This window comes from Magnolia sinica, chromosome 14 (assembly GCF_029962835.1).
Source record: "Magnolia sinica isolate HGM2019 chromosome 14, MsV1, whole genome shotgun sequence".
NCBI lineage: Eukaryota > Viridiplantae > Streptophyta > Magnoliopsida > Magnoliales > Magnoliaceae > Magnolia > Magnolia sinica.
In genome coordinates, this window is record NC_080586.1 from 56,552,729 (window position 1) to 56,579,428 (window position 26,700).

Here is a 26,700-nt window from a genome sequence, read left to right on the forward strand (position 1 = left end):
AGGAAGAGACCTTCCAATGCTGGGAAAGGTTCAAAGATCTCACGAATTCCTCTCCACATCATAGCTACGAAATATGGCGAACAATAAGTTTTTTCTATAACGGATTAACTTCACCAATGTGCCAGTTCGTAGAAAAGATGTGTAATGGCGAATTCATGAATAAAGAGGCCGATGATGCATGGGATTACCACGATAAATTGGTAGAAAACACGCAATCATGGGACACCTCTCCAAGACTCACTACTTCTAAACCTACTCAATCAAAGGAAAGGGGAGGAATTTATATCTTAAAAGAGGAAGACGATATGAGTGTAAGAGTGGCCAATTTCACAAGAAAAGTCGAGGCTATAGAACTTAAGAAGGTAGAACCCGAAAAGGTTGAGGAAGTTGTTTGTGGTATTTGTTCTTGTAACATATATACAACTGAGAATTGTCCAACAATTTCTGCTTTTCAAGAGATATTGAACGAGCAATCAAATGCCATAAATAACTACCAATAACCCTTCAGGGGACCCACCTCAAATACATACAATTCTAGCTAGAGAAACTATCCAAATTTCAGTTGGAGGAATTGACAAACGGCTAACCCACAGGAGGCCCTTACTCAATTTTTAAATCAAAAGAGACCTCAAGAGGATACGATTCAAAAATTCATGCAAAACTAAAAGTTATTCAACCAGAATATGGTACAAGCATTTCAGGATATCAAAATAACAATGGCAATATTTACATCGTCCATTTAAAGGATTAGTCACACTTAGCGAGTGGGGAGAAAGGGATGCTTGTAGCCCAACCTCTCCCCAATCCAAAACCATAATGTGAAATAAGTGACCCAAGCTCTTCAAATCAGAAGAAACAGGATAAGTCTGTCACCACTCTTAGGTATGGGAAGACAATTGACAAAATTATTCCGATAAGGGCTGAAAAGCCTCAAGACCCAAAAATAGACGAAAATGATAGACCTAGCAATGCTTCACATGGGCTAGAACCAGAACTTCGAAGTAAGCCGATTGCGTCATTCTCTCAACGGTTGATTGCATTAAAAAATCTCACTAAGCCTTAGGATATTCTAGAGGTGCTTAAATAAGTGAAGGACAATATTCCTCTACTAGATGTCGTGAAATAAATACCTTTATATGCCAAATTTTTGAAAGATCTATGCACTACCAAAAGACGACAAAACATTTGAAAGAAATTTTTTTGACGAAAAAAGTGAGTGTCATCCTCAAGCAAGATATGCCACAAAAATATAAAGATCATGGTAGCCTAACTATCACTTGTATAATGGGGAATCACCAGATTAAGAGCATACTTCTTGAATTAGGAGCGAGCGTTAATTTAATTCCTTTCTCGGTATATGAACAATTGGGTCTAGGTGAATTAAAACCCACTGGGACCACATTACAACTTGCAGATTGCTCAGTTCGTATATTGAGAGGGATGATTGAGGATGTATTGGTCCAGGTAGATAAATTCTATTATCCAATAGACTTTATTGCATGGATACTTAACCCATCGTAGATATGAGCACCTAAATTTCCGTCATTCTTGGTCGCCCATTCCTTGTTACATCGAACGCTATCATTAATTGTAGGAATGGAATCATCAAATTATCTTTTGGAAATATGATAATGGAGCTTAATGTTTTTTTCAACATGAGCAAACAGTCAAAGGATGTTAATGATATCCACAACATTAATGTGATAGATTCTTTCGTGAAAGATAAAGCACTTTTGACTCTATACTCTGACTCTAGAGACATGCTTGGCCCACTCCCATGATTTAGATGATCATGTGATTGGGGAGATGGATGTCGTGTTTGATGCTACGCCGGTACTTGAAGTTAACTGGTGGAAGCCACAATTTGAAGAATTACCTCAAACCGATGAGTGCCTCTACCGTCTAGCCTCAAAGCATCGAAGCTTGACCTAAAACCTTTGCCCTCTGATCTTAAATATGTTTTTTTAGGTCAAGATGAGCCATACCGGTGGTGATTTCTTCCTACCTTGAGAAAGAACAAGAGAGTGTGCTTATCTCCACTCTCATTGAGCATAAAGGAGCCCTTGGATGGTCTATTGCGGACCTCAAGGGATTTGACCCTTTGATTTGTACTCACTGCATTCATCTTGAGGATAACGCAAAAACCTCCCTACAACCACAATGTCAACTCAATCCCAACATAAAAGAAGTAGTTAAGGCTGAGGTACTTAAGCTGTTAGATGTGGGTATTATATACCTTATATCCGACAGTCAATGGGTGAGTCCAATTCAGGTGGTTCCTAAGAAGTCTGGAATCACCATCATAGACAATGCTGATAATGAACTCGTGCTAACTAGAGTCACTATTGGTTGAAAAATGTGCATTGACTACATAAAATTGAATATCGTCACAAGGAAAGACCACTTTCCTTTGCCCTTCATTGATCAAATTTTGGAAAGGCTAGTTGGTCATTCTTACTACTACTTCCTTGACAGATATTTGGGCTACAACTAAATAGAGATAGCCCTTGAAGATCAAGAAAAGACAACATTCGAATGTCCCTTTGGCACCTTTGCTTACCGAAGGATGTCATTCAGTCTGTGTAATGCCCCCGCCACTTTTTAGTGATGTATGTTGAGTATTTTTTCTGACATGGTGGGGCAATATTTAGAGGTCTTCATGGACGACTTCTGTCTTTGGTCCATCCATCAGCGAGTGTCTAGAAAATCTGAAAAATGTGCTGAAGCGATGTGAGGAAAAGAATTTGATTCTAAATTGGGAGAAGTGTCATTTCATGGTTCCTAAGGGAATTGTTCTTGGACACATAATTTTGTCCAAGGGAATTGAGGTAGACAAGACTAAAATTGACCTTATCTCTAACCTGCTTCCACCCAAGAGCATACGTGACGTGCGATCCTTCTTAGAACACAACGGATTTTATAGATGATTTATAAAGGACTTTAGTCATCTCTCTCATCCTTTATGTAATCTTCTCCATAAGAATACCTCATTCGAGTGGAGTGAAGAATGTTAAAGAGTTTTTTCTAAGCTCAAGGGCATGTTAACTACCGCTCCTATCATGCAGCCACCTGATTGGAGCATAACTTTTGAGATTATGTGTGATGCGTCTGACTATACTATTGGGGTGGTGTTAGGCCAGAGAAAAGAGAAGAAGCCCTACATTATTCACTATGCGAGTAGAACTCTAAATTCTGCCCAAGTAAACTACTCTAATACGGAGAAGGAACTCTTAGCCGTAGTGTTTGCTCTGGACAAATTTAGGTCTTATTTAGTCAGATCCAAGATCATCATCTACACTAATCATGCGGCGCTGAAGTACCTTCTTTCCAAAAATGATGCTAAGCCCCACTTGATAAGATGGATCCTCCTACTCTAGGAATTTGACTTAGAAATACGATACAAAAAGGGAGTAGAGAACGTACTGGCTGACCATGTCTCAAGACTTGATCTTCCTGTTCCCCTTGAGATAACACCTATAAACGATATATTCCCTAACAAACAACTGTTTAAACTCTCTCAACTACCTTGGTTTGCTGACATTAAAATTATCTTATTACAGGTTTCACACCGACACATTGGACTGTGCAAGATAAGAAAAAATTCTTCATTGAGGTACGTAAGTTCTTCTGAGACGATCCTTATTTGTTTAAATATTGCCCCAGACCAAATTCTAAGGAGATGTGTGCCAGATAATGAACATCAGAGTGTCATCTCCTTTTGTCATTCTCATGCCTGTGGTGGTCACTTTTCTGCTAAAAAGACCCCGACCAAAATTCTGCAGTGCGGCTTCTACTAGTCCACAATGTTCAGAGATACTCATGAGTTTTGCAAAGCTTGTGAGCATTGTCAAAAATTGGGAGCTTTGTCCCGTCGAAATATGATGCCACTAAACCCAATTCTTATCATTGAGGCATTCGATTGCTGGGGCATTAATTTCACGGGGCCATTCCCCCCAATCTTTTAAAAATATTTATATATTGTTGGCAGTAGACTATGTCATTAAATGGGTCGAAGCGATCTCGAGCCGAAACAATGATCATAAAATAGTGATTAGATTCTTAAAAGAAAATATCCTTTCCCAGTTCGGAACACCTCGGGCCATCATTAGTGGAGGTTCGCACTTTTGTAATAATCCATTTGAGAACTAAATAAAGAAATATGGCATCTCTCATAAAGTGAGCACTCCATACCACCCGCAAACAAGCGGGCAAGCCAAGATTTTCAATAGAGAAATTAAACAAATTCTTTAAAAAAATGGTTAACCCTGACCATAAGGATTGGTCAATTCGCTTAATTAATGCCTTATGGGCTTACCGTACTGCTTTTAAGACCCCTATTGGAATGTCTCCCTTTAGACTCATCTATAGGAAAGTTTACCACCTACCTGTAGAGCTAGAGCATAGAGCCTACTGGGCTATCAAAAATTTGAACTTTAATTTGGATAACGCTGGCTCGCTATACAAACTTCAATTGAATGAACTCGAAGAAATCTAGAACAATGCTTATGAGAACTCGAGAATTTACAAGGACAAGATGAAGGTGTTCCATGACAAGAACATCCTTCAGAAATCATTCATAACCGGTCAAACAGCCCTTCTGTACAATTCTCGGTTACATCTTTTTCCAGAAAAACTTTGATATCGTTGGACTGGCCCTTTCACTGTTACTAATGTCTATCCTCATGAGGCTGTCGAGATAAAGAATCTGACAAATGGCAATGTTTTCAAAGTGAATGGACATCGTCTCAAGCCATTTGTTGAGAAGTTTGATTCAGAGGACATGTCCATGCCTTTGACTGATCCTGTGTACCAGAATTAACCTCCTAGTCTGATGGAGGTGTAGTTAGGTTTATTGCTTTCATAGGATTTAGGATTAGGATAGTTTGATTTTAGTTTATTTAGTTTTCGTACTAAGCCATTTACATGTTAAGAACTTTGAAAAAGCTTCAATTCTCCTTCTTTAGGTATTATCTTTCCACCACTTCTCATTTCTTTTCGTTGTCTCATGTGCATTGCATGCTCATATATTTTATATTGAGGACAATATAGGTTTTAGGTTGGGGAGTGTGGATTAGGTAAACTAATCAGTGTTTTCTTAGTTTTGAGCAAAAATTGTGAAAATTTTCAATTTTTCAAGCTAAAAATATGTTTGGAAAATGATAATTTGTGAAATTAAGAATGCTTTGAGTATGATGATAAGATAATAGATTGAATTTAAAATTGTTGGAGTTTGATCAACTGAGTAAGACTATCGTTTAAGTTCTTTTATTTAATCAATTAAGAAGAAGTTTAAATATCATGTTAATCTAAGTTACAAGACACGTTCAATTTACTTTATGTGAATAGTGCTAGGATTTCTAATTGTTAATATATATATCATTGAAAGATATTGAGAATTAAGTCTGGAGAATTTTATCCACCTTAAAAAGATGAACAGAACCAGTTGAAAACAGAAAGATCGACAAAAAGGTCATGTATGATGAAAAGACTGGAAATGAATGAAAAGTTTAAAAAGAATGAATAAATAAAAGGGACTGTCGATATAAAATAAAAAACTAGAAAAAGAAGAAAAATGTGATAAATTCGGAATTAGGACTTGATTGTTCAATAAAACTTGAGGTGATGAGCATGACTAACTTTATGAAATAGTAGTATGTTATAGAAAGTAAATAGAATTCACTAAGCACATTGGAAAATTTTGATATATGAACTTATGCTCTTAAATGATTGATAAAGAAACTTTTTGATTGATTGCTCGTGTGATTCGGCTCTAGGTTTTCAAAATTGCACTCTCACTTCTTTATATTGTACTCATTCATACTTGATTGCACAAAAGATTGTTTTCTGAAAGTGATTTAAACATTAAAGATTAAATATCATTTCACATATGTTTTGCTCGGGACTAGCAAAATGCTGGTTGAGGTGTGTGTTGAGTGTGAAATATTGCATATTTTTTCCTATTTATACCTTGATTTTATAAACATGATAGTGTTTAATCGATTTAATTATGCATATTTTCATGTGTGAGGTGATTTGGAGAGCTTAAGGTGAAATTGATGCCAAAAGGAATATTTATGCTCGAAAGATTAGTAAATGAAGATTTGGAGATTTAGAAGTTATTAGTGAAGAATTCATATGCCAAAGATCCAAGAAAACCAAGTAAGGAATGAAGAGAGTTAAAGATTTGAAGTAAAGAAAATGAATCTTGAAATTGTCCTTAAAACAAACATATTCTTGAAATTGTCCTAAAAACAAACATATTCTTGAAATTGTCCTGAAAAAAGCATATTATGAAACTCTGAGTCTATTTTGGAAAACTACGCAGAGTGCGTAAATTTGAGGCGGTTTAAACTTCGAGCCTATTTTAAGAAACTGCGCAGAGTGCATAAATTTAAGGCAGTTTCTAGATTTTTCTAACTCAGTGCAAAAGTCGAAATTCCACAACTATAAATAGGACTCCCTAGGATGCTCCAAAGCATCTTCTAGGGTTTGGAAAGGTCTCAAGGAGCATACATAAGGGTGAATCAGCCGTCAAAGAGTTTTTCTTCTTCCTTAGTTTATTTTTCATACTTTGTTTAATAGATTTGGTTTCAATCATGTCACGCCCCAAACTCGGAAACCGGGCTCACAGAATTCTCGATCACCGAATCCAGTGTTGAAAGCCTCCGTAGTACCCCATTCTCGGCTCCCGGTACCCATATGCTAGATTTCAATCCTAAGATCCCACAAGAAGGATTTTCAATCTGAATTTTTTTTGTAAAGGAGCATAACTACAAGCGTAACCAAGTCAAAAAAACAACATCACCACATATCCACTATATCAAAAGCTTTGAGTACAGTGCGGAAAGAGAAATACAAGATAATTAAAAGCTCCAAAATAATCTGTCACGCACTCCTGCCTCAACGATGATGCGATCCGACGCCACCTACATGTAACAGTCGTGTATAAGCTCACGAAAAGCTTAGAGGGTGGTGTAAGTGTGTGCGCAAGGCAAGTGTCAAGTCTACAATATTAGAATAATGCGAAAATATGCTGGTAAGTCTATGAATACTATCAGCCGTACCAAGGTTATGCGATGCAAGGCATGAATGCTATCGGTCATACCAAGGCCATGCGATGTGAGGCCTAAGTAGCCAAATGTCATATGCGAGATGCAACGCAAGCATGCCAGTCCTCATCTGAATCCACATAACAATACAACTCATCTCTAGAATATCACCGGGGTCTAGTACACTCCACACTGACTGCCGCCTCCCTAGCCGTACAGCCCAGCAGTGGAAGAGACCGCATTATCCACCTGACCAGTAGTTTGTCAATACCTACCTGACTCATCGATAGCGGACCCATTTACGAGCTGGTCAAACTCAGCCTAGCTTACAACCCCCTCACTCAGGCGGATAAGGCCACACCCCCTTCTAACCGACCATGACACAGTGGAAGACACGGCCTACTAGTATTTAGTACTCGTGCGCTCATGTAACCCCTCAGTCTAGACGTTGGAGCGTCCCCTAGTACCAAAAGGTTTTAGTACTTTCACCCAAGGACATCCTACGTGCCCATAGTGCTAGAACCAAGTATTTTCGGTATCCGATCCGGCCATCCACGATGTGCCTGTGGAGGCCACAGCCTTGATGTTGCTGGGGCGTACAATGATCATGTCACACAAGATGATAGATGCATGAGTTATACCATCCAGTCATGCATCAGTCCTGTGAGTACCGTGCGATCATGTGGGGCACTCCATCTCATAAGGAGTCCCATAAATGTCTTTACCCAACGACATATGCTATGCTCAAATACTCCTCATGACAGGCATACAAATGATGCGTATGGGCATGTATCATGATGAAATACTAAGCAAGTTCTCAGTGTGTCTTACTAGACTAAATACACTGGCATGGTTATCAAATATAAATAATAATCGGCCTAAATACATGGCGGGGTCCACAGAGGGACGACGAATATAGCCCAACCACCAAGATAGGCTCTAAGCAGTGGAAATACCAACTTAATACTACATATTCTTCTATCTACAACAAGGGTAATTGGGAGGGTGAAACTAGGTACAACAAGTGGGCTTCTTCACCCTAAATCATGTAATGAACCGGGCCTTTCTATGGGCCCGATCTGTGTATAAGGTGGACTCAAGGTTAGGATAATTACTACAAGGCATGGTGGAAAGCTCCATTATTAATGGGGGCCCAACGGTTTAGGTTAGCCCAATGGGTATTACTAACTTAAGCGGGGGCCCAATGGTTTGAGTTAGCCCACTAGGTTAAGGGTGGAAATGGGCTTAATAGTGGGCCCTAGAGAGGTCAACAACGGTGGACATTTAACCATCATTGTCTAAGGTGCGGTCCATTTGGAAATCGGAATCGTAATGGGGCCCTCGGCCCTCCAAATATATAGGAGATGGATAGACAGCGTAAGCATATAACACACAAATCATGGTGGGCCTCTCACATCACAATTGGGCCTCGTCACCTAGGCCTCAAATACATCGCATTAGGCCTCATATACAGGCTTCAAATGCATCTCATTGGGCTTCAAACATGGCCGCATATACATCATAATGGGCCTCATCACCTGGGCCTCAAATGCATCACAATGGGCCTCATATACATCGCATTAGGCCTCATATTGGGCCTAAAACACGGGCCTAATACGCATCACAATGGGCCACATCACATGGGCCTAAAAGGCAGCCCATGATCCAGAAAATGGATGAACGGTGTGTATATAACACATACATCATGGTGGGCCTCACGTCCAAGGGACGGACGACGTGAATATACAGCACATACATTGAGGTGGGTCCCACCATCAAGAGTGCTGGACGATGTGGATAAGACCCATACATCATATCTGGCCCCACAATGCATCGTCCAGAGATGGACAGTGTGGATCAATGCATACATCATGGTCAAGCCCACAGAACTTGCTGACGTCAATCTAACAGCTATATGGCTGGATGGTTCCCACCGTCCAGATGGATGGTCGGGATACAACACATACCTCACGTCTAGACCCACACAACTTGCTGACATCAGCACAACAGCTATATAGCTTGTGGCCCCCACCGTCCAGATGGACGGTGCGATGAAATACATAAGGTGGGTCCTGTACAGATGGACAGTTAAATATAACACATGCTTCATGATCAGGACCCTCGTCCAGATGGACGGACAACATAGATAGTACACATACATCATGTGCGTCCCACCATCTAACAATCTGGACGGTGTGGATTTAAATGATAAAACAAGGTGCGTCCACGTCCCAGCTGGACGGTGGTGACCCCACACGTGTAGAGTGGGTCCCATCGTCCCAGGGACAGATGGCGTAGATATAACATATCTATCAAGTGGGTCCCACACATGTGGCCCACCTGCTTTAGGTAAAGCTATCATTTTTGTTTTCTCTTCGTCCAGGGGCACTGGAGGCTGGACGATGCCAGCCCCAGCGGCTGGGCCCAATCAAATCGGGCCCATGGATGGACGACCTGGCCTAGTAAGACATACATCAAGGTGGGGTCCACCCGTTTAGATTAAAGCTGATATTTATATTTCCCTATGTCTAGTCCTGCCCGAAAATGGGCAGCAAGGTGGACAACGGTTTGGTCCACTTGGGTGGACGGAGTGGATAAAATACATACATCATAGGTGGGCCTTACAGTCAGGGGAGAGAGAGAGAGGGAGTGAGAGAGGGACGTGCGATGGAGAGGAAGGGCTCCGCCACTATGAGCCCTCCCTAGGTGGGCCATGTAAATACAATACATACATCAAAATGGGTCCCAAATCATGTGGGCCCTAAATCGTAAAAATCAACGGTGGAGATCCCTTTTCCACAAAAAATGCAAGGTCTAGATGACCTTTCTACAATAGAAAAATAACATCATGATAGGGTCTATGGAGAATGGCCCAATCATGGGATGAACGTATGAATCATGGTAGGCCATCGGCCACACCTAGAGTCCAAAGTGAGATCCATACCATCAATCGGTAGGCCCCACTTGGCCCATCATCAAAACATAAATCTAAGCCTATAAAACACCCATCGGTTCTACTTCTTCTTGGTTTTATAGCTTTATTAGCTCCTTGACTTCGATTTTAATAGAGGATGATGAAGATTGAAGGGCTAGGATGAGAGATTTGGGGGTAGGAAGTGGGCCACACACAAAGCTCTTTCTCTCCTTGGAAAGCTTGGACGTCCACACTCTTGGGGTTGCTTGGGGAATGGGTAGAGAATGAGAGAGAGATGGTGGCTGTAAGAGAGAGGTGATGGGTGATGGGTGTGAGTGACATGAGGGTTGACTTTGGGGAGGGTTGCTTGTCTTGGGGAGAAAGAAAGCATGGGTTGTGATAGGATGTGTACTTGACTTATGATCGATTGATTGATGTGATGGGTTATAAAGATTCTCTCGGGACTTGTAACGCACGACGTTTCCTCGAATTAAACGCGGGGCCACAACTCCTAGCCTGGGCATCACATCAGTCGCAAAACGCGGCGTTAGAACCGCGGCGATGGTGTGGTCACAATGGTACAAGTCTTGGATCGAGTCGATTTAGATTTATGGATGCGACTTAGGGTCGCGCGCAAACACCAATTACAGGTCGTGGGTTGTCGGAATTAGATAGGGAGGATCGTAAAAGTCTAAGGAACGGTATGGTCTAGGATACGAGCCTTACAAATCATGTCTATGGTTAGCTAAACCTCTTAGCTAGGGCTAAGAGGTGAAGCTTATAGCGTGGTTGGATGTTGCTTTGATTCTTATTCTTATTAAATTTCATTGATTTCTAGTTTGATATTAAGAGAATATTTTCAGTTTTCTATGATTTATTATGACTCAAATTACAATAGATGCTGTGATAATTTTAGATATCTTTTTTTCCTGTTTTAATATAGTGAGATTGGTAAATCCCATTATTCACCATCGTCTCCCGGGCATGGTAGGGTGATGGAATCCCTTCCAATCATCATAATTCTCTTCTATTAAGAATTAGGTCAATGAAAAGTTCAGATTTGATTTAATTGTTTTATCTTCTAATTGGATAGGATATGACTCCAATTTCAATTGTGTTCCTTGAATTAAATAAGGTAGCATCTTGATAACTATAAGTGGATCCTTGGCACCCTAGTTCTCATCTTTAAATTCATAAGTTTTAATTAACATTATTCACCATTACTCTCAATTATTTAGATTTTAATTTAGATATAGTTCTAGTTATTTTCAGAATATGTACAAGTTTAGTCCCCGTAGATTCATCCTCGGTCTTACTGAGTTATTACGACATTTCGACCCTACACTTGGGGTTGTGAACAGCTAGCTGTAACATCCTGAATTTTTGCTATTTTGGATTGCCAAAAATTCTTATTTTTTTTTATATATAACTAGCCCACGTCGTTACTTACTGACCCTTGACGCTCAAGGTGAGCCTATACGTAGGTGATACCAGTAAAGAACTGCACAAATTCGATTAACCAACCGTATGGAGCCAACGAATCCGCCTGATCACTTAAACCTCAAGTCTAGCCTTATGAATTATTCGTCTAGGGTCCAAATCTAACAGACCCATCACTGACTAATCAAGACAACCATAACTAAATTAAAGATCTACCCAAAGTCGAGCCAGCTATGGCCCGGATCTTAACTAATGGACTAAGTTAACCTATTTACTCATTTAGCCTAAGAACCAACAGTTTAGAGTGATCATGATCAAATAGCCATTTTTGCTAATTTTGAATAGGTCACGCTATAAACATAGTTAATCCAGATCCTAATCATTGTGCACAAGAAATCTCCCTACATAATTCATTCGAAAAATGCCCCGATTATCCGAACAAGCTCTAGACCGCTCGTTAGTGGGCCACTAGTTCCGAAATTATAGAATAATGTCCGTCTCACTGGGCTTGACATCCATCACAGGTGGCGAACCAAGAAAGTGTCCAGAACCGCTCAACTTAGGCCAGAAGCCAAGTGCTTGAAATGCGTGAATCCCTTAGGCTGAAATCTGAAAACTTAACTGAAATAAACCTTCTGCTTTTTTGCAAAGTTGTGACTTTTTGACCGTTAAATCGCAACCAAACTCGAGGCATGAGTTAAGGATATTTTCCTTCTCATATTCGTATAACCAGGGCCCTGATCGAACATCGATGACCGTTAATCGGAAATCGTGCTGATGCGATCAATTAACTCATCCGTTTGCCATTAAACTTAGAACAACCCTTCACCTGACCATGGGGCACCTGCCCCATGACACGAATGGGCCAGGGGGCCACTGGGATGGCCTTAGGGACCAGCAATCTATCCACTAGGGGTATATAGGTTAAAACAAGAGTTCCTAGGGCCATTTAGACAAATTTTCAAATTATATAAGTCTCAAAATCTCTCTCCTTCACTCTCATAATAATTTTGCTGCAAGAAAGAGTGAGTAGAGAGAGAGAGGGAGCTCCAAGGAGCTAAAATTTGGGGAATTTCCCTCTCCTACCACAATCTCGCGTCGGAGCTCACAACTCCGCCGCCATAGAAGCAGCCCACCGGCGATAGAAAGGTAACCCTCCCGCCCTCTCCAAATTTCAGCATCATAGAACCGTGTGCACGTGCCCTTACAAGCTAATTCCGTCATCGCAGGGCCTCGATATACCAATCCGCGGGACCGGAACCGTATGAGTGGCATTCCAAATCGTCAAACCATTTTTAGGTGCAGACTATTATCTATAGGTGGCCGTTTATCAAACCTAAGCCAAATTTATTGATTGTGGTAGTAGAATTTGCTTTGCATGTCACTTGCATGTATTATAATGGTAGTTTTGGAGTGTTGTCTCGGATAAATCCTGATTATGGAAGAAATGTTGGATTCTCAACCGTCCTAATACTTCCTTTGCCTAATTTCCTGTTTACTATGAGAAATCTAAGCATGACATATCCCTAATTTCTGAAATGAATATGGAAAATCCTGCCATATGTCCCCTATACACATGACTTGAGGAGATTAGCTACCAATTTCATCTCATACATGTTTAATTTCTCTGTAATTAGGTTTGTTTACCTGCTTATCTAGAATCCCCTTGCAATTAAGAATTCATGACGATTTATAATGACAATGACTGTATCTTATTGTTATTTATGTATAAATCTTTCACAACTACAAGTAGATCGACATCTACTTTGATATGTTTCATTGATACACTGCCCCCTCTTGTCGGTTTGGCCAGTAACTTTAGAACCTGCATGAGCAACCCCCTCTGTAAGGCCATCCAAGGACCAATTTGGCCTAATTAGTCGAAATTCGAATAGTCGGTAGTAGTTAGACTACGCGGGATGCTTGCTCCCAATGCCTTACGTTTCATAATTCATCTAAAGGGAACAAATTGGGTCATCAGCTGGCCGACCATGATGTTAACCATGTATGTACATGCCTGCTTGAACCTGAGACACCCTACATCCATTTGCGCCCACTAATAACTAGCTTGTTGCGGCCCACAAGTCTTGAGAGTTGGGCATAGTGAAATGTGACACTATGCTAGAGCTATTGACCTACGATGGGGCGACGAGCTTCCCCGTAGTGACCGCAAGTAAGAACTCTTCCTTACAATTGCCCCTCGTATGTTTTTATTTATTGGGAGTGATGAACCTAAACAGGCCAAGGATCGCGAGAGCAAACTGCCACGACCGCGCGATCGGGATAGGGCATTAATCTCTTAGGGTGTTCCAGTTTTCCGAAACTGCTGGATGAATGAATGTAACTAACCAACACGGCTAACATGCTCACCATCACATTTCATTAGTTAGGTTGACGATTCGGCAGTCGAGGTCACATTGGGGGAGTATTTGGCATTGCGATCGTTAAATGGTGTCGCTTGAGGGAGTGTTGGATGTGAAGGCATGCATCATATTATGGAACCATGCATACGCATTAATAAGAGTAATTAGGATTTTATGATTGATTACTTTTCACTAACTTTATCTATAGAATTGATAATATGCGTAACTTATTGCTAATGGTATCCACTGAGTTGATCACTCACTCTCACTCTAGGACGGTGTTTTAAAACACCAAATAGACACTTTCATAGATACAGGTATTAGGAATTTGATGTGTTAGAGGAGGCTCACACAGACTCGGAGGAGTCCTCGTACTTCTAGTTGCTGGACGGGTTGATGTAGGACACTTTTAGGACGTCGATGAGATTTTTGGATTGATACATTTTGTATTTTTGAAATTGTATATATTGCTCAGTTGTAGTCCCATACTCTGAATAAACATATTTTACTTGTTGGTCGATTTACTTGCGTTAAAATTTATGCTTATTCCAGAATATGAATTGTTCAAATATTAGGAAAACGAACTATAGAACCTCGCTTCCGCAAAACATAAATGGTACCCGGGATATCGGGAGTCGAGTATCTTCTCGACCCCTGAAATTCGGGGCGTTACACTAGCTCAGGCTTAAATGTCCTTGATTGTTTATGAAAGTTAACCATGTTAAGATATGTTAGATCACATTCATAATCTCGTAGCATTCACGATCACATTGCATTGTTCATGCATACAGGTACCCTTTATACCCCCAATACTTAGGTAGGTCATGGTAAGGTATAAGAAACATATTATAAATGAAAATGTACTCACTGGGCTGGGCTGGGCGCGGGTGCGGGTGCGGTGTACTCGCGTGGCGCGTGGGTGTGTGTGTATGGGTACTTGCGGGACTTTATTTGTGAGAGTGTACTTGCACTTGCGCCTTTTCGTTTTAAATCAGAGAGATGCATCCCCTCCGGTTGGTCACACCTATTGGGTTTAAACCTAACGGACCTAACATTTTGTAAATGGTGTTTATACACCACTTCATAGTCTATATAAAGACTACCGATTCCAGTTTTAACATATACGAAATTATTATCTCTCTTATAAAACTTTCTCTGATACGATTTTAAGAAATTTACTGAGTTTATCGATGAGTCAACTCAGCACTTTCGGATTAAACTACAAGTGGTTTGAGCCCGTGTACAGCGAGTGCACCGCTGAGACTTAATCATAGTCGTTGTATCTTAGAGGTCGATTGCTCTGGAAATCTGTTGCACTTGGGACGCTGTCCAAGGGGAGCAAATTCGATTTCAAGCCGGCCATTAACAAATTTTTTGGAGTCATAAAAGTTTTGGATCAAGCTGATATTTGGTTTTTCCCTTTATCTGGCTCTGTATGACCTAATCAACACTTGGATGTCAAATAAACAGTACAGTCGGCCTTAGGAGGATTTTAATGGTGGATATCCAATTACTATTGTTTTCCTGTGGTGTGGTCCAACTGAGATTTATATCGGTCTCATTTTTGGGATAAAGCTCTAAAATGATATGTAAAAATGTATGAACGAAATGGATGAAACACATACATCATGGTGGCTGATTCCCTGTCAAAGCCTTTCCCAATAAGCTCCTGCAACGGGATGCTAGGTAGGGGCACTGTGATGTTTGTGAGAAACCCACACCGTCCATTCACTGTTTGCTGATCATTTTAGGATAAAAGACAAAAAAATTCATGTGGACCATACGAGAGGAAACAGGGGGGTTTAGTAACTACCGTTGAAACATTTGTATATCCACGGAAGTTTCGTATCAGTTTAAGTTTTTTATGTTTTCACTTCATCCCAGTGGAAATGCCCAGTAAAGGGTTTGGATGACATATAAACATCAAGGTGGAGCCGTAGGAAGGTTTTAACGGTAAGAAACTCTTTCCGCAGTTTTCTCTCTCGTATGCCCGCCTTGAGATTTGGATCCGCCTGATTTTGCTTTTCATTTACTAAAATGATCCGGAAAAACGGATGGACGGAGTGGATTTCTAACAAACATCACGGTGGGCCCCACATAGCATCCCAGTGGCAGGAACTTCCTGAAAAGGCATTCGCAGGAAATCCGTTTCATTTCTCCTACGGCAAAATCGGAGACACGAACCACGTCATCTATCCATTTCCCGGCAGATCGCGTCACAGCATTTCTGGGATTCCTCGCGATGGTAGCACCAACAGACCTTAGATACCGTTTCGTGGAAGCGGGAATCTTTCTCACTCCCGTTATACGTTCTTCCCCAAAGCTTCTGTCGAAAATCGGATTTCCAACCGCCGTTAGAGCTGCTTCTATGTTTCAGGTAAAGCCAAACTGGCCAACAAATCCCAATCTTCTTTCATTAAAAGCCTGGAATGCTGATGGAATTCGTCTGGACAGGAAAAGGCGAAGAGCATTTACAGAGGACCGAAGCCGAGACGGGATTTAGTTACCGAGTGGGTTTCCAACAATGATAATGCCGTCCGCCGCTGGCCCATCTATGTGGGAGGTTTGTCGTTGCTGGCCGTCCTTCTCAACCGCACTATCTCCGGTGTTGCCCCTGTTGCTGATGCCAGCAGGTAAGCTGCTTCTTTGGGGGTTTTCATTTCGTTTCGATGTATGCTTAGGGCATGTTTGGTTGTCACGACAGAATAATAATTGTGCAGAACAGGCCCAGCATGGCTGTAATTTACGTAAGGAAGTTTTCTTCATGTTGAGAAAAGGGAATTGATCACATACACACAACATCGCCACAACTTGTGGTACTGAACCATCTTTCCTGCCACCATGCGACTTATGGTGGGCCCTACCATGAAGATCACATGGGTAAAAAATCAGGCCATGCTGTTTATAAGGTGGGCCATGTTAATTTTCATGGAATTGAATCGACAGTCATGATTTCAGAACTGTGATTGTAAAATGCATATATATGCATTGATATCAACTAGAAAACCACAAACTAGAAGTGGGATTGGCCCCATACCTTGAGCCATGCCAAACCAATGATGCACGACACTCCTCTAGGCAGTTGTACTTGATGATGAATGGCTTTGATTGCCTTTCCTATGTCCCCACACATACTGATGCCCTTTGCTCACCTTCTCCCCTATTTTCCCTAAATTGTATGCAATAGATGGGTAGCCCCACATGTTTTGAGCTTGGATGGAGAGACTCAAGAGTCTCTTACCCCTTTTCCATCATAGAATCCGAGTCTTATAGGGATTCTCCTTCCTTGCACATGTTAGTTTGCCCTAATATGAAGTGTTTTTTTGAAGAATGTATTGTAAAGTTGCCTTTTATGATTGGGCTTTGAAACTTAAGAGCCCAGGTTTTCCAAAAACCAAAGGCCAAAGTGGTCGTATGCATATGCGCACATGTAGGCCACCATGTAGAAGACACACTAACATTCTCCCACTTGGTCCACATGCTAAGCACCTTTTAAGAAAATCCTCTTTCATTTCAAAAACCTCTTGATTTTGAAATTAACTTTATGGGCTCAATATTAAAAGAAACCTTTTATATGTGCAAGACCGGAAAAACACTCAATTACAACTTCACTTTGCTAACTCATCAATCCTTATAAAATAAAATCACTAATGTGAATCATGGTGGTTGTTGATGCAGAAATCTGGCTCACCCTCACTGAGCTCCGAGTACTAATGCCGAGCCCTGTAAGCCTGCACAGGAGGTAAACAAAGGAGACCCTTCGATGCCAAAGTCAGGCTTGGAATTTAGGTCTAAGTAGTATAGGTGGGTTTTGGGTGATAGATTTTGCGTATCGATTCTGTAGGTGAGTTCCCTATTTATACTAGTTGGTTGGAGTGAAAGTGTCCGTCAATCTTCGCACGATCTCTACAATTTGGCGAGAACTGCGAGTGCACTGATGTCGTCGGTTACTCTATGAACGTGGTGCAACGATTAATGCCATTGTGCATTACTGGATTAAACCTGGCTCAGTCGCAGTATCTTGACTGATCGTCTGGATTCAGACAGAGTAGACGAGCCGAGCACAATTATCCCTGATTGGGCTCGGATCACGTCAGCTCAGTTGTAGACAGATATGCCCCGATCACTTGTAATTGGTTTAGTCCAAATCTTCCGAGCCCATATCTCGCCACAGGTCGAACCTACCTAACTTTGTGATCCTGCTTGATGAAGTATCTGATCCGGCTGCTCGTCTGGTCGAGCTGACCTTGAACTAAGCTCAGTTAGATCATCTTAGGATGTGGTTGAGCCGAGCTGGCTTCGATTGAGGTCGGATCAAAATCTCCCATAACAGAAGCCCCCCACTCCCTGAGTTTGCAACGCAAGCTCGGGGAGCGAATTCATGCTGGGAAGACGAGTGGGCAGGGCAATTCGCTTCATCCTAATAATTGCGTCGGGAACGGTTCCATAATGACAAGCTTTATTATTGAGGCGTCGGGCTCCTTACGGCGGGCGGTTCGTTTCTTGGCGAGTGGTAGGAGGACACGTGTCAAGGATTGAGGACACGAGACGACCAAATCGCCTGGGAATTCGCCACGGGCGTCGTAACGAGAAAAAGGTGGGCGGCTCTTCGCATACCACATTAATTGCCATTTACTATGGCCAGTGCTCGGCCACGGAAGACGTGTTGCTCGGACTAATGAGGCGCTGCCACGTATGGAGTAGTGCTCGGCATGGCTATCTGACTTCAGCAATAACTACTTGTCATGATTGCTTTTTGGCTGGGAACAGTATAAGAACCACTGCTTCACTCATTTGGTTCAGCATTTGCTAGCCATCATTCTGCCGCTGTGACTCTTGGAGCGAACGCAATCCTGTGAGTCTCCCTGTCCTCTGCTCTTTACTTTCTCAGTTTCTTTTTCGCCTTTCCACCGATCCCAATGTCGGACGGTTTAGACGATGTCTGCGAGGGCTACGCTTTCGAGGACGACAGCGAGCTCGAAAGTGTAAACTCCAGGCTCGGGGAGTCGGCAGAGATTCTAACTGCTATAACCCTTGCCCCTCGGGCCAAAAAGGCTAAGACCTCGAAGGCTGCTGCTCGGGGTGCGAGCAAGAAGAGAATTCGCCGAGCCCCCGCTTCAAGGACGGACGCCGGGACTGAGGGCGGACGGCTTGCTGAGCTTGTCACGGGGGGTTTGGTCTTGGTCAAGTCTCAAATGGCGGCTATCCGAGCAGAGTACCAGATTCTGGGCTTTGTGAATATCTGTGCCCCTGCTTCGCTTGACGCCCTTGGGAACTTAGCTGAGGGTGAAATAGCTATCTTCATCTGCGCTCTCCAGTGTGGGCTGCAGCTCCCTCTTCATCCGTTTGTGCAGGTGATGATGGCGCACTTGAAGTTGGCTCCTGGTCAGCGCGCCCCCAATGCTGGTCGTCACTATTCGCCACCTTTATCATCTAGCATCAACTCAAAAACAAGGATCTGACGCCAGATAAATTTATGTATCTCTATCAAGCCAAGCACGATCCACAGGAGACGTGCTGGTATTATCTTTCGACGAGGCTTAATTGCGGTCAAGGCCTTGTCACTGGGCTCCCGACTTCCAACAAAGACTGGAAGAATAAGTGGTTCTGGGCCTCAGGGGAGTGGGAGGCGCCTGCTGCCGAGCTCAATAGCCTTCGGGAAAGAGTGCCCACTAAAATTTCTCGGCCAAGTCGGATGTTGTAATGGAGTTTACATTTTCGCTTCCGTGCATTTATTTTTGTAGTGTAATGAGCTGATTTATGTCCTTTGTAGCCTACGCAAAGGGCCTGCTAGAGCTTTCCTCTGTCCTCTAAGCCCAGGTCGACAAGGTGCGGGTGCTGAAAGAGGAGCACCACATCTGGCACGAGCTCATTTCCCCGACGAACCTTTACAAGTCAGGTCTTTGTAGATATACCCCTCTTCTCTTTACTCTCGGTAAGTGTCTTGTTGATAGCTTTAGTTTTTGTCAATCGAGTTTATTTTGATCCGAACTGTGCCTTGCAGGGATGGCCGAGCCTTCGGGCGCCAAGAAGAGGAAGCAGCCCCCGCCCCTCAACGAGATGCTCCGGGTGAAGGTCACTGCTCGGAGGAAGAAGGGGACCTCTCGGGCTGAAGCCGGGCCTGTTGTTACTCCTATCCGCGCCCCTGAAGTGCCCCCGACTGTCCCTTCACATCCACCTGGGATGGAAAGGGAAGCAGTCGGGGAAACCGCTATCGCGTCTCCCACCCGTTCAGAGCTCAGGAGGGAAATTTTGGCGAGCGCTGAGCGCATCGAACTCATGCTCGCCAAAGTCGACTACCTGGTCGGCAGAGCTAGCTCTCCGCCCAAGGGCGAGGATGCGCCAATGGCTGAGCTTTAGGCCTCGGCCGCCAGCGGCATTGGCAAGGCTACTGGATCTGCCCCCCTTCCAGAATCTGGGGAGCTCCTGTCCGGCTACCACATGTCCCGCCTAGTCAACTGGGCGGCGAAGCATGTTCTCGAGGTGGAGATTGTCGACCTCCTCTCTTGTCGCCATGAGTTTTTTATGACTGACATAGCTTTAGTCTGTTATAGGGTAAACCCTTTTCCTTATCTGATCTGTATTCTTTCTAATCCCGAGCTGTTTCTCACTCTATCCATTTTTCAAGCAGTGCCCATGTTCTGTCGACTCGGGAAAGGTTGCAGGAGCTGAGCAAGAAGGAGGTGGAGAACAAAGTCATCAGGAAGGAGAAGACCGAGATGGAGGCACTCCTGAAGGCTTTGGTCGAGGAGCGGGAGGAGTTGAAGGGTTGGCTGACAGAGGGCCAATTGAAGGAGCTGCTGTTCCAAGGGGAGATAAATGGGATCCAGTTCCATTTGGACTCGGCCAGCTCTGAGCTGATGAGGGTAAAAGCCCACCTCGGCTCAGTGGAGGATGACAAGTCCAGGTTGGTAGCTGATCTAAGGTAGGCACGGATCGACGTTGTTGCCGAGGTGGAGAGAGTTGTCGAGAAGGCCCTGGCTGCTCAGCGGACCGAGTTCGACGCCTCGGTCGCCTCGATGGCTGCTGTCACTGTCGAAGAGTTTAAGTTTTCGGCAGAGAGAACTGCAGAGGCCGAGAAGGTTTACCACTGCGGCTACAACTCCTATCTAGATGACGTCAGGGATCTATACCCCAACCTCGACCTCGACGATCTAGCTGCCAAGGAGGCCAAAGAGGAATAGGCCGAAGAAGCTCATGCCGCCGACCAGCCCCCCAGTTTAGATCTACCTCCTCCCCGGCCGACTGATTTGCCCTCAATTCCCCGTTTTTTTTTTTTTTGTAATTGGATATTATGGCACTTTGGTGCCTTTTTGGTTAATATATTTATATATTTGGTCGATCTATTTGTTGTGGATTGTGTTGCATTTTATGTTGCTTGCATTTGTGTCAATTGTGTAGACTATGTTTGTGGTGCTTGTCGATTGACGAGCCGACCTCTTCTTTAAGGGTCAGCTCGTCGAAAGGTTCCTTCTCTGCACTTGAGAGATGACCCTTCGTAGCGTGTTTAGATGGCAAGGCGACCACTTCTTTAAGCGGTCGGCTCGTTCGTGGGACCTTTTTCCTGCATAGGAGGTCCCATGCAGAACGAGTTAGAACGCGTAGAGTAGAATAGGGCGATTTCGTTTAGAAAAATGCATCTTTTATTCAAAGCGTAGATTTATCACAAGTAGTGTTGACCTTTGCACCAATTCAATTAAGAATAGTAGATCTTCAGGTGCTCGACATTCCACGTGTGCGGTAGTGGACGTCCTTCTAGGTCCTCGAGTCGGTAGGAGCCAGGGTTGGCCGAGCTGACTATTCGATAGGGTCCCTCCCAATTTGGTCTGAGGGACCCCACTCCTAGCTCTATGGTATTCTGGAACACGCGGTGAAGGACGAGGTCTCCCCGTCGGAACCGCCTCGTCTTGACCCTCGAGTTGTAGAACTGGGCCACCTGTTATTGCCGAGCCACTGTCCGTAGTTCTATCGTGTTCCTCAGTTCTTCGAATAAGTCGAGGCTCGCAATCATCTGCTTGGCGTTCTCGTCGACCTGGTAGGATCGCACTCGCGCGGTGGGGAGTCCTATCTTGACTGGGACAACGACTTCGGCACCATAAGAGAGGGAGAACGAGGTTTCTCCTATTGTGGTCCAAGCCGTCGTCCTATATGTCCACAGCACGAACGGAAGCTCCTCAGCCCAGGCTCCCTTCGCTCTCTCCAACTTGGTCTTGAGGTGGTTTTTGATAAACTTATTCATTGCTTCCACCCGGCCGTTGGATTGAGGATGTCGAGGTGATGAGTAGGCATTCCTGATGTCGAGCCTCTGACACATGCCTCTGAATCTTTCGTTGTCGAATTGCGTCTCGTGATCACACATGATGGTGTGTGGGATGCCGAACTGGCAAACAATATTCTTCCAGACGAAATCTATTACTTTCTGCTCTGTAATTCTGGCGACGGGCTCGGCCTTAGCCCATTAAGTGAAGTAGTTAACCGCCACGATCACATACCTAGTCTGCCCCTTGCCCTAAGGCAGGGGTCCAATGATGTCAATCCCCCCACTGAGCGATCGGCCATGGCCCGCTCATGAGGGTCAGCTCCTCTGCCGGTTGCCCAGGGACGAACGCAAACTTTTGACATTTGTCGCATTTCTAAGCGAAAGCTCTGGAATCCTCTTGAATTGTCGACCAAAAATATCCTTGGTGGATAACCTTCTGAGCAAGGGCTAGGCCGCCAGAGTGATTTCCGCAGATTCTCGGATCACGTATTTTACTTCATCTGGTCACAGTCACCTTAGATATGGTAGGGAGAAGCCTTTCTTGTACAGAGTATCCCCTATGATTGTATACTGCGCTGCCCTGAGCCTCGGGCGCCGGGCTTCTAGTTTGTCCTCGAACTTTTTACCATCTCTGAGATATTCAACTATTGGATCCATCCAGCTCGTGGTCACCTGCACTAGGTGAACGACTCCATGGTCGAGACGATCAATGCTCGGCTTGTTAAGGAATTCCACCGGGACAATCCTCGGAATACTCCCTTCTGTTGCCGAGGCCAACTTCGCCAGAGCGTTGGCCCACGAATTCTCGACCCTCTATATCTGATTGACATCACACTTTAGGAACTTACTCATGAGTTTCCAAGCTTCGCCCAGATAGGCTATCATCCTGGCTCCCTTAGCCTCATATTCTGCTGATATTTGATTTACGGTGAGCTGAGAATCACACTAGACGTCGAGAGCTCGGACAATCCTTGGACTCCCAAGGCGATCGCCAACCTGAGTCCAGCCAGCAGAGCCTTATATTCTGCTTCATTATTTGAGGCTCGGATATCGAGCCCTATGGCTTACTGAATAGTCGTTGAGTCGTGTGCTACGAGAACAATTCCCGCTCCTCCTCACTTTGAGTTGGATGACCCGTCCACGAACAGAGTCCATTTGTTCGCAATTATTGTTTCTGCTTTGGTGTCTTCGGCAGGCGGACTGGCCTAGAGGATCATGAGGTTGTCTGTCAGATTGGCAAGTGTATCCAGCTTAGATGTTCCAGCTTTGCTATTTTGAGCAGTGAACTTCGCAATGAAATCAGCCATGGCCTAGCCCTTGATGGCGGTTCTCGGTCGATACTCGATGTTGAACTCACTGAGCTCGACTGCCCACTTGGTTAGGCGCCCTAACGCTTCAGGCTTCTGGAGCACCTGTCGAAGATGTTGGTTAATGAGGACGACTATAGAGTGCGCTTGGAAGTATGAGCGAAGTCGTCAAGCAGACACAACCAATGCCAGGGCGAGTTTCTCTAGGCTCGAATATCTTGTCTCCGCTGGGACCATTGCTTTGCTAACGTAGTACACAGGATGTTGCGTCCCCTTAGATTCTCTAATCAGGGCCGAGCTCACAACCGAAGCTGAGACTGCCAAGTAGAGAAATAGTGGCTCCCCTTTCTCCGATTTAGACAACAACTGTTGCGACCCCAGATATTGCTTTAGTTGCTAGAACGCCCGTTCATAGTCCAAGGTCCATTTTGCCTTCTTACTATCCTTCAGTTGTCGGATAAAGGGAAGGCACTTGTCGGTTGCTCTGGAGACGAAGCGGCTGAGGGCAGCCACTCTCCTGGTGAGGCACTGGATTTCCTTGAAGGTCCGGGGGGAACTCATGTCTAGGAGAGCTTTGATCTTGTTTGGATTCGCCTCTATCCCCCTCTGGCTGACCTGAAAGCTGAGGAATTTACCTGAGCTCACACTAAACGCGCACTTGATCGAGTTCAACCTCATCTGATATTTCCGTAGGATGGAGAAGGCCTCGGCGAGGTTAGATATGTGAACGGGGGTTCTGCCTCTTCCATCATAGCTTTTACTGCGGTTGGAGCTTGTGCTTGATACGCCTGGCGCATCGTGCTGATCTGTTCTCGCAACTCCTTAAGCCGAGCTTCCCAAGGATCTCTGTTTTCGGCCACGGTTTCTCGAGCATATTCAAGTTCGGGAGTCCTCCTGCGTCTCCTCCTTTCCAATTCATGGCGGAGGTTTGTTGGAGTTAACGCTGAGGTCTCAGAAACGTGTGTCGGGGCTCGGGTTGACATCTCCTGATTACGTGCTGGGGCCCGAGCAGACACGCCTCCTCGAGAGGCTGAAGGGGCGGGAAGTTCCGCAACTTTTGGAGCGTTCACCTCTTGATCAAGAGGCGGATGCTGTCTGGCCATTTGTTGTTTCATTTGGCCGAACGCATTGACCAACATTTCCACTTGGCTCTGTAGCGCTTGGTATTTGCCTCCTCAGTTCCTAGATTGCTGGGTTGGTTCCGTAGGTACAGATTTCACCTACAGCCCAGAAGTCGAGTTTCGTTGTCTAGTCGGCTTAGGATCAACCGTGGTTATCGGAGCATGTGCTTTCTTCTTTCCGCTTGCCATTTTCTCTGATAAGGTAGGAGCGGTTTTTACGTCGCTTCCCACAGAAGGCGCCAAGAGTGGTTATACATCAACATTGACATACTCTTTTTCATGCATTACGACTAGAGGTGTACACAAGTTGAACCGAGTCGAGCTTGGCACAGCTGGAATCGGCTCGGCCACTAGCGGACCCTAGATCGAACTCGGCTCGGCTCGGTCCTCGAGCTTGAGTGGCCACCTCAGCTCGGTTCGGTCAGCAGCTCGGGCTAGTTCAAGCCAAAGATCGAGCTGAGTTCGCCTATGCAGCATTTTCACAAACACATGGACTGCAGTTTCAAATTCTCACTGTATGTAAAACAACAACAGCGGTTTTATAGGTATTTCATCAAACACTTTGTAGGTAACATCAAAATCAAGAAAAAAAAGATATTTGTTTCATATACATACCTTCCTTGCCACTAGCCAACACTTCATTGAGTCATTTCATCAAACACTTGGTGAGCAACATCAATATCAAAGTAACGGAGTCACTGAACTGGTTCGATCCGAGTTCAATTCGAGTTGGGGTTCGATCCGAGTCGAGTCAAGCTCGGGCAAGCTCGAACTCGGTTTGAAATTTTTTCGAGCTCAAAAAATCAGCTCGAACTTAGTTTCAAACCGAGTCGAATCGAGCTTTTTCGAGCCGAGTCAAGCGAGCTAACCAAGCTAACTAGGTTCGTGTACAACCCTAATTACGACACTAACAATCACATTCGACACAGTTAGTAAGAAGGATCATAGGCCAATCATGTTTAATTACACATAATGCCTACTGTAATGCCTTTATAAGAGGCTATTCTTGTTATCTTTTCCTCGTGTGCACATCTGGAAAACAAAATCATCCACTAATGATATATCGGTGTCTATAATGAAATCGAAAGCATCTCATGAGGCTCATTTTCTTTACATGCTTCCTATAGGACTTCTATACCAATCCTTTTGTCAAGGGATCTACAATCATGAGCTTCATGCTTTTATGTTTAATAGACACTTGACTATTCTTGACCTTTTGTTTGATGGCATTGGCCTTCATGTGCCGTGCACAACTTGAATACTTGTTGTTCTTAGAAGAGAAGAATGCTGTAGTATTATTGCAACAAATTCTCAATGGCTTGTCAATATTGTCAACAACTCCAAATCCTTAGATAAAGTTCCACAGCCACAACCAACACATGAGTCATGGCCTCGAAGCATACCACAAACTCAACCTCCATAATGGAAGCATCATTAATTGATTACTTTACACTCCATGAAAACGCTTCATTAGCTAGCAGGAATGCATAGCTAGAGGTTGACTTTTTACTATCTTTTTATCCAGCAAAATCCGAATATGAATATCCCATCACCTCCAATTGATTGGTTCTTTTGTATGTGAGTTTGTAGTATTTCGTTCCTTGTAGAGATCACATCACTTTCTTTATAGCTTTTAAATGATTCATATCGGGATCTTTGGTATCTTCCCAACATACTGACTAAGAAGCTAATATTAGAGCATGTACATGTCTAAATATATCCTAGACTACCAACTACGGAAGCATATGGAACCTTTTCCTTTCATTTATGTTATAGGTCATGTTCAGAACATTGCAACGGGCTAAACTTATCACATTTCATGATTGATGCATCGGTAGATAAACAGTTTTTGCATGCCATATTTTTTAAGAAGCCTTCCGATATCTATCGTGTGATATCTGGATACCAATCACAAAAGTTGTATCACCCATATCTTTTATTTCAAAGTTCTTAGTGAGAAACGACTTATTTTCATACAATAATGCTAAGTCACCACTCGCTAGTAGAATATTATCCACATAGAAGACCATGAGTATAAATTTACTCCCATTGACCTTCAGGTATATACACCAATTAACAGTGTTTTTTCCAAAACACAAAGCATGTAATGATATCACCGAACTTAAGATACCATCTTCAAGAAGCTTGTTTAATTTCATATATGGATTTCTTATGTTTGAATGCTAAATGTTCTTGGCCATTCTCAGAGTAACTTTTGGGTTATTTCATGTAGACTTCTGTGTCTA

General features: G+C 43.6%; 2 protein-coding genes across 8 annotated transcripts in view; both read left to right on the forward strand.

Moving 5' to 3' along the window:
- The first annotated feature begins 15,689 nt into the window (after positions 1 to 15,689).
- Positions 15,690 to 26,700, forward strand: part of LOC131225770 (protein COFACTOR ASSEMBLY OF COMPLEX C SUBUNIT B CCB4, chloroplastic) — a 51,666-nt gene continuing 40,655 nt past the window's right edge. For 4 of the 6 annotated variants that reach the window (XM_058221360.1, XM_058221356.1, XM_058221357.1 and 1 more), the window contains exons 1-2: positions 15,690 to 16,143; positions 16,221 to 16,399. In XM_058221360.1, coding sequence (XP_058077343.1) covers positions 16,009 to 16,143; positions 16,221 to 16,399 — 314 coding nt within the window. In that variant the 5' untranslated portion in view covers positions 15,690 to 16,008. The remainder of the gene's footprint in view (positions 16,144 to 16,220; positions 16,400 to 26,700) is intronic. The other 2 variants (XM_058221358.1, XM_058221362.1) reach the window with 2 other exon arrangements.
- On the forward strand, positions 17,570 to 20,291 carry LOC131225771 (uncharacterized). 2 transcript variants are annotated; one of them, XM_058221364.1, is made up of 2 exons: positions 17,570 to 18,621; positions 19,540 to 20,291. In XM_058221364.1, exon 2 carries the CDS (start codon positions 19,773 to 19,775, stop codon positions 20,124 to 20,126), a length of 354 nt encoding a protein of 117 aa, XP_058077347.1. In that variant the 5' UTR covers positions 17,570 to 18,621; positions 19,540 to 19,772; the 3' UTR covers positions 20,127 to 20,291. The 2 variants fall into 2 exon arrangements, with proteins under 2 accessions (XP_058077347.1, XP_058077346.1); XM_058221363.1 differs by lacking the exon at positions 17,570 to 18,621 and having other exon boundaries at positions 19,077 to 19,701; positions 19,771 to 20,291.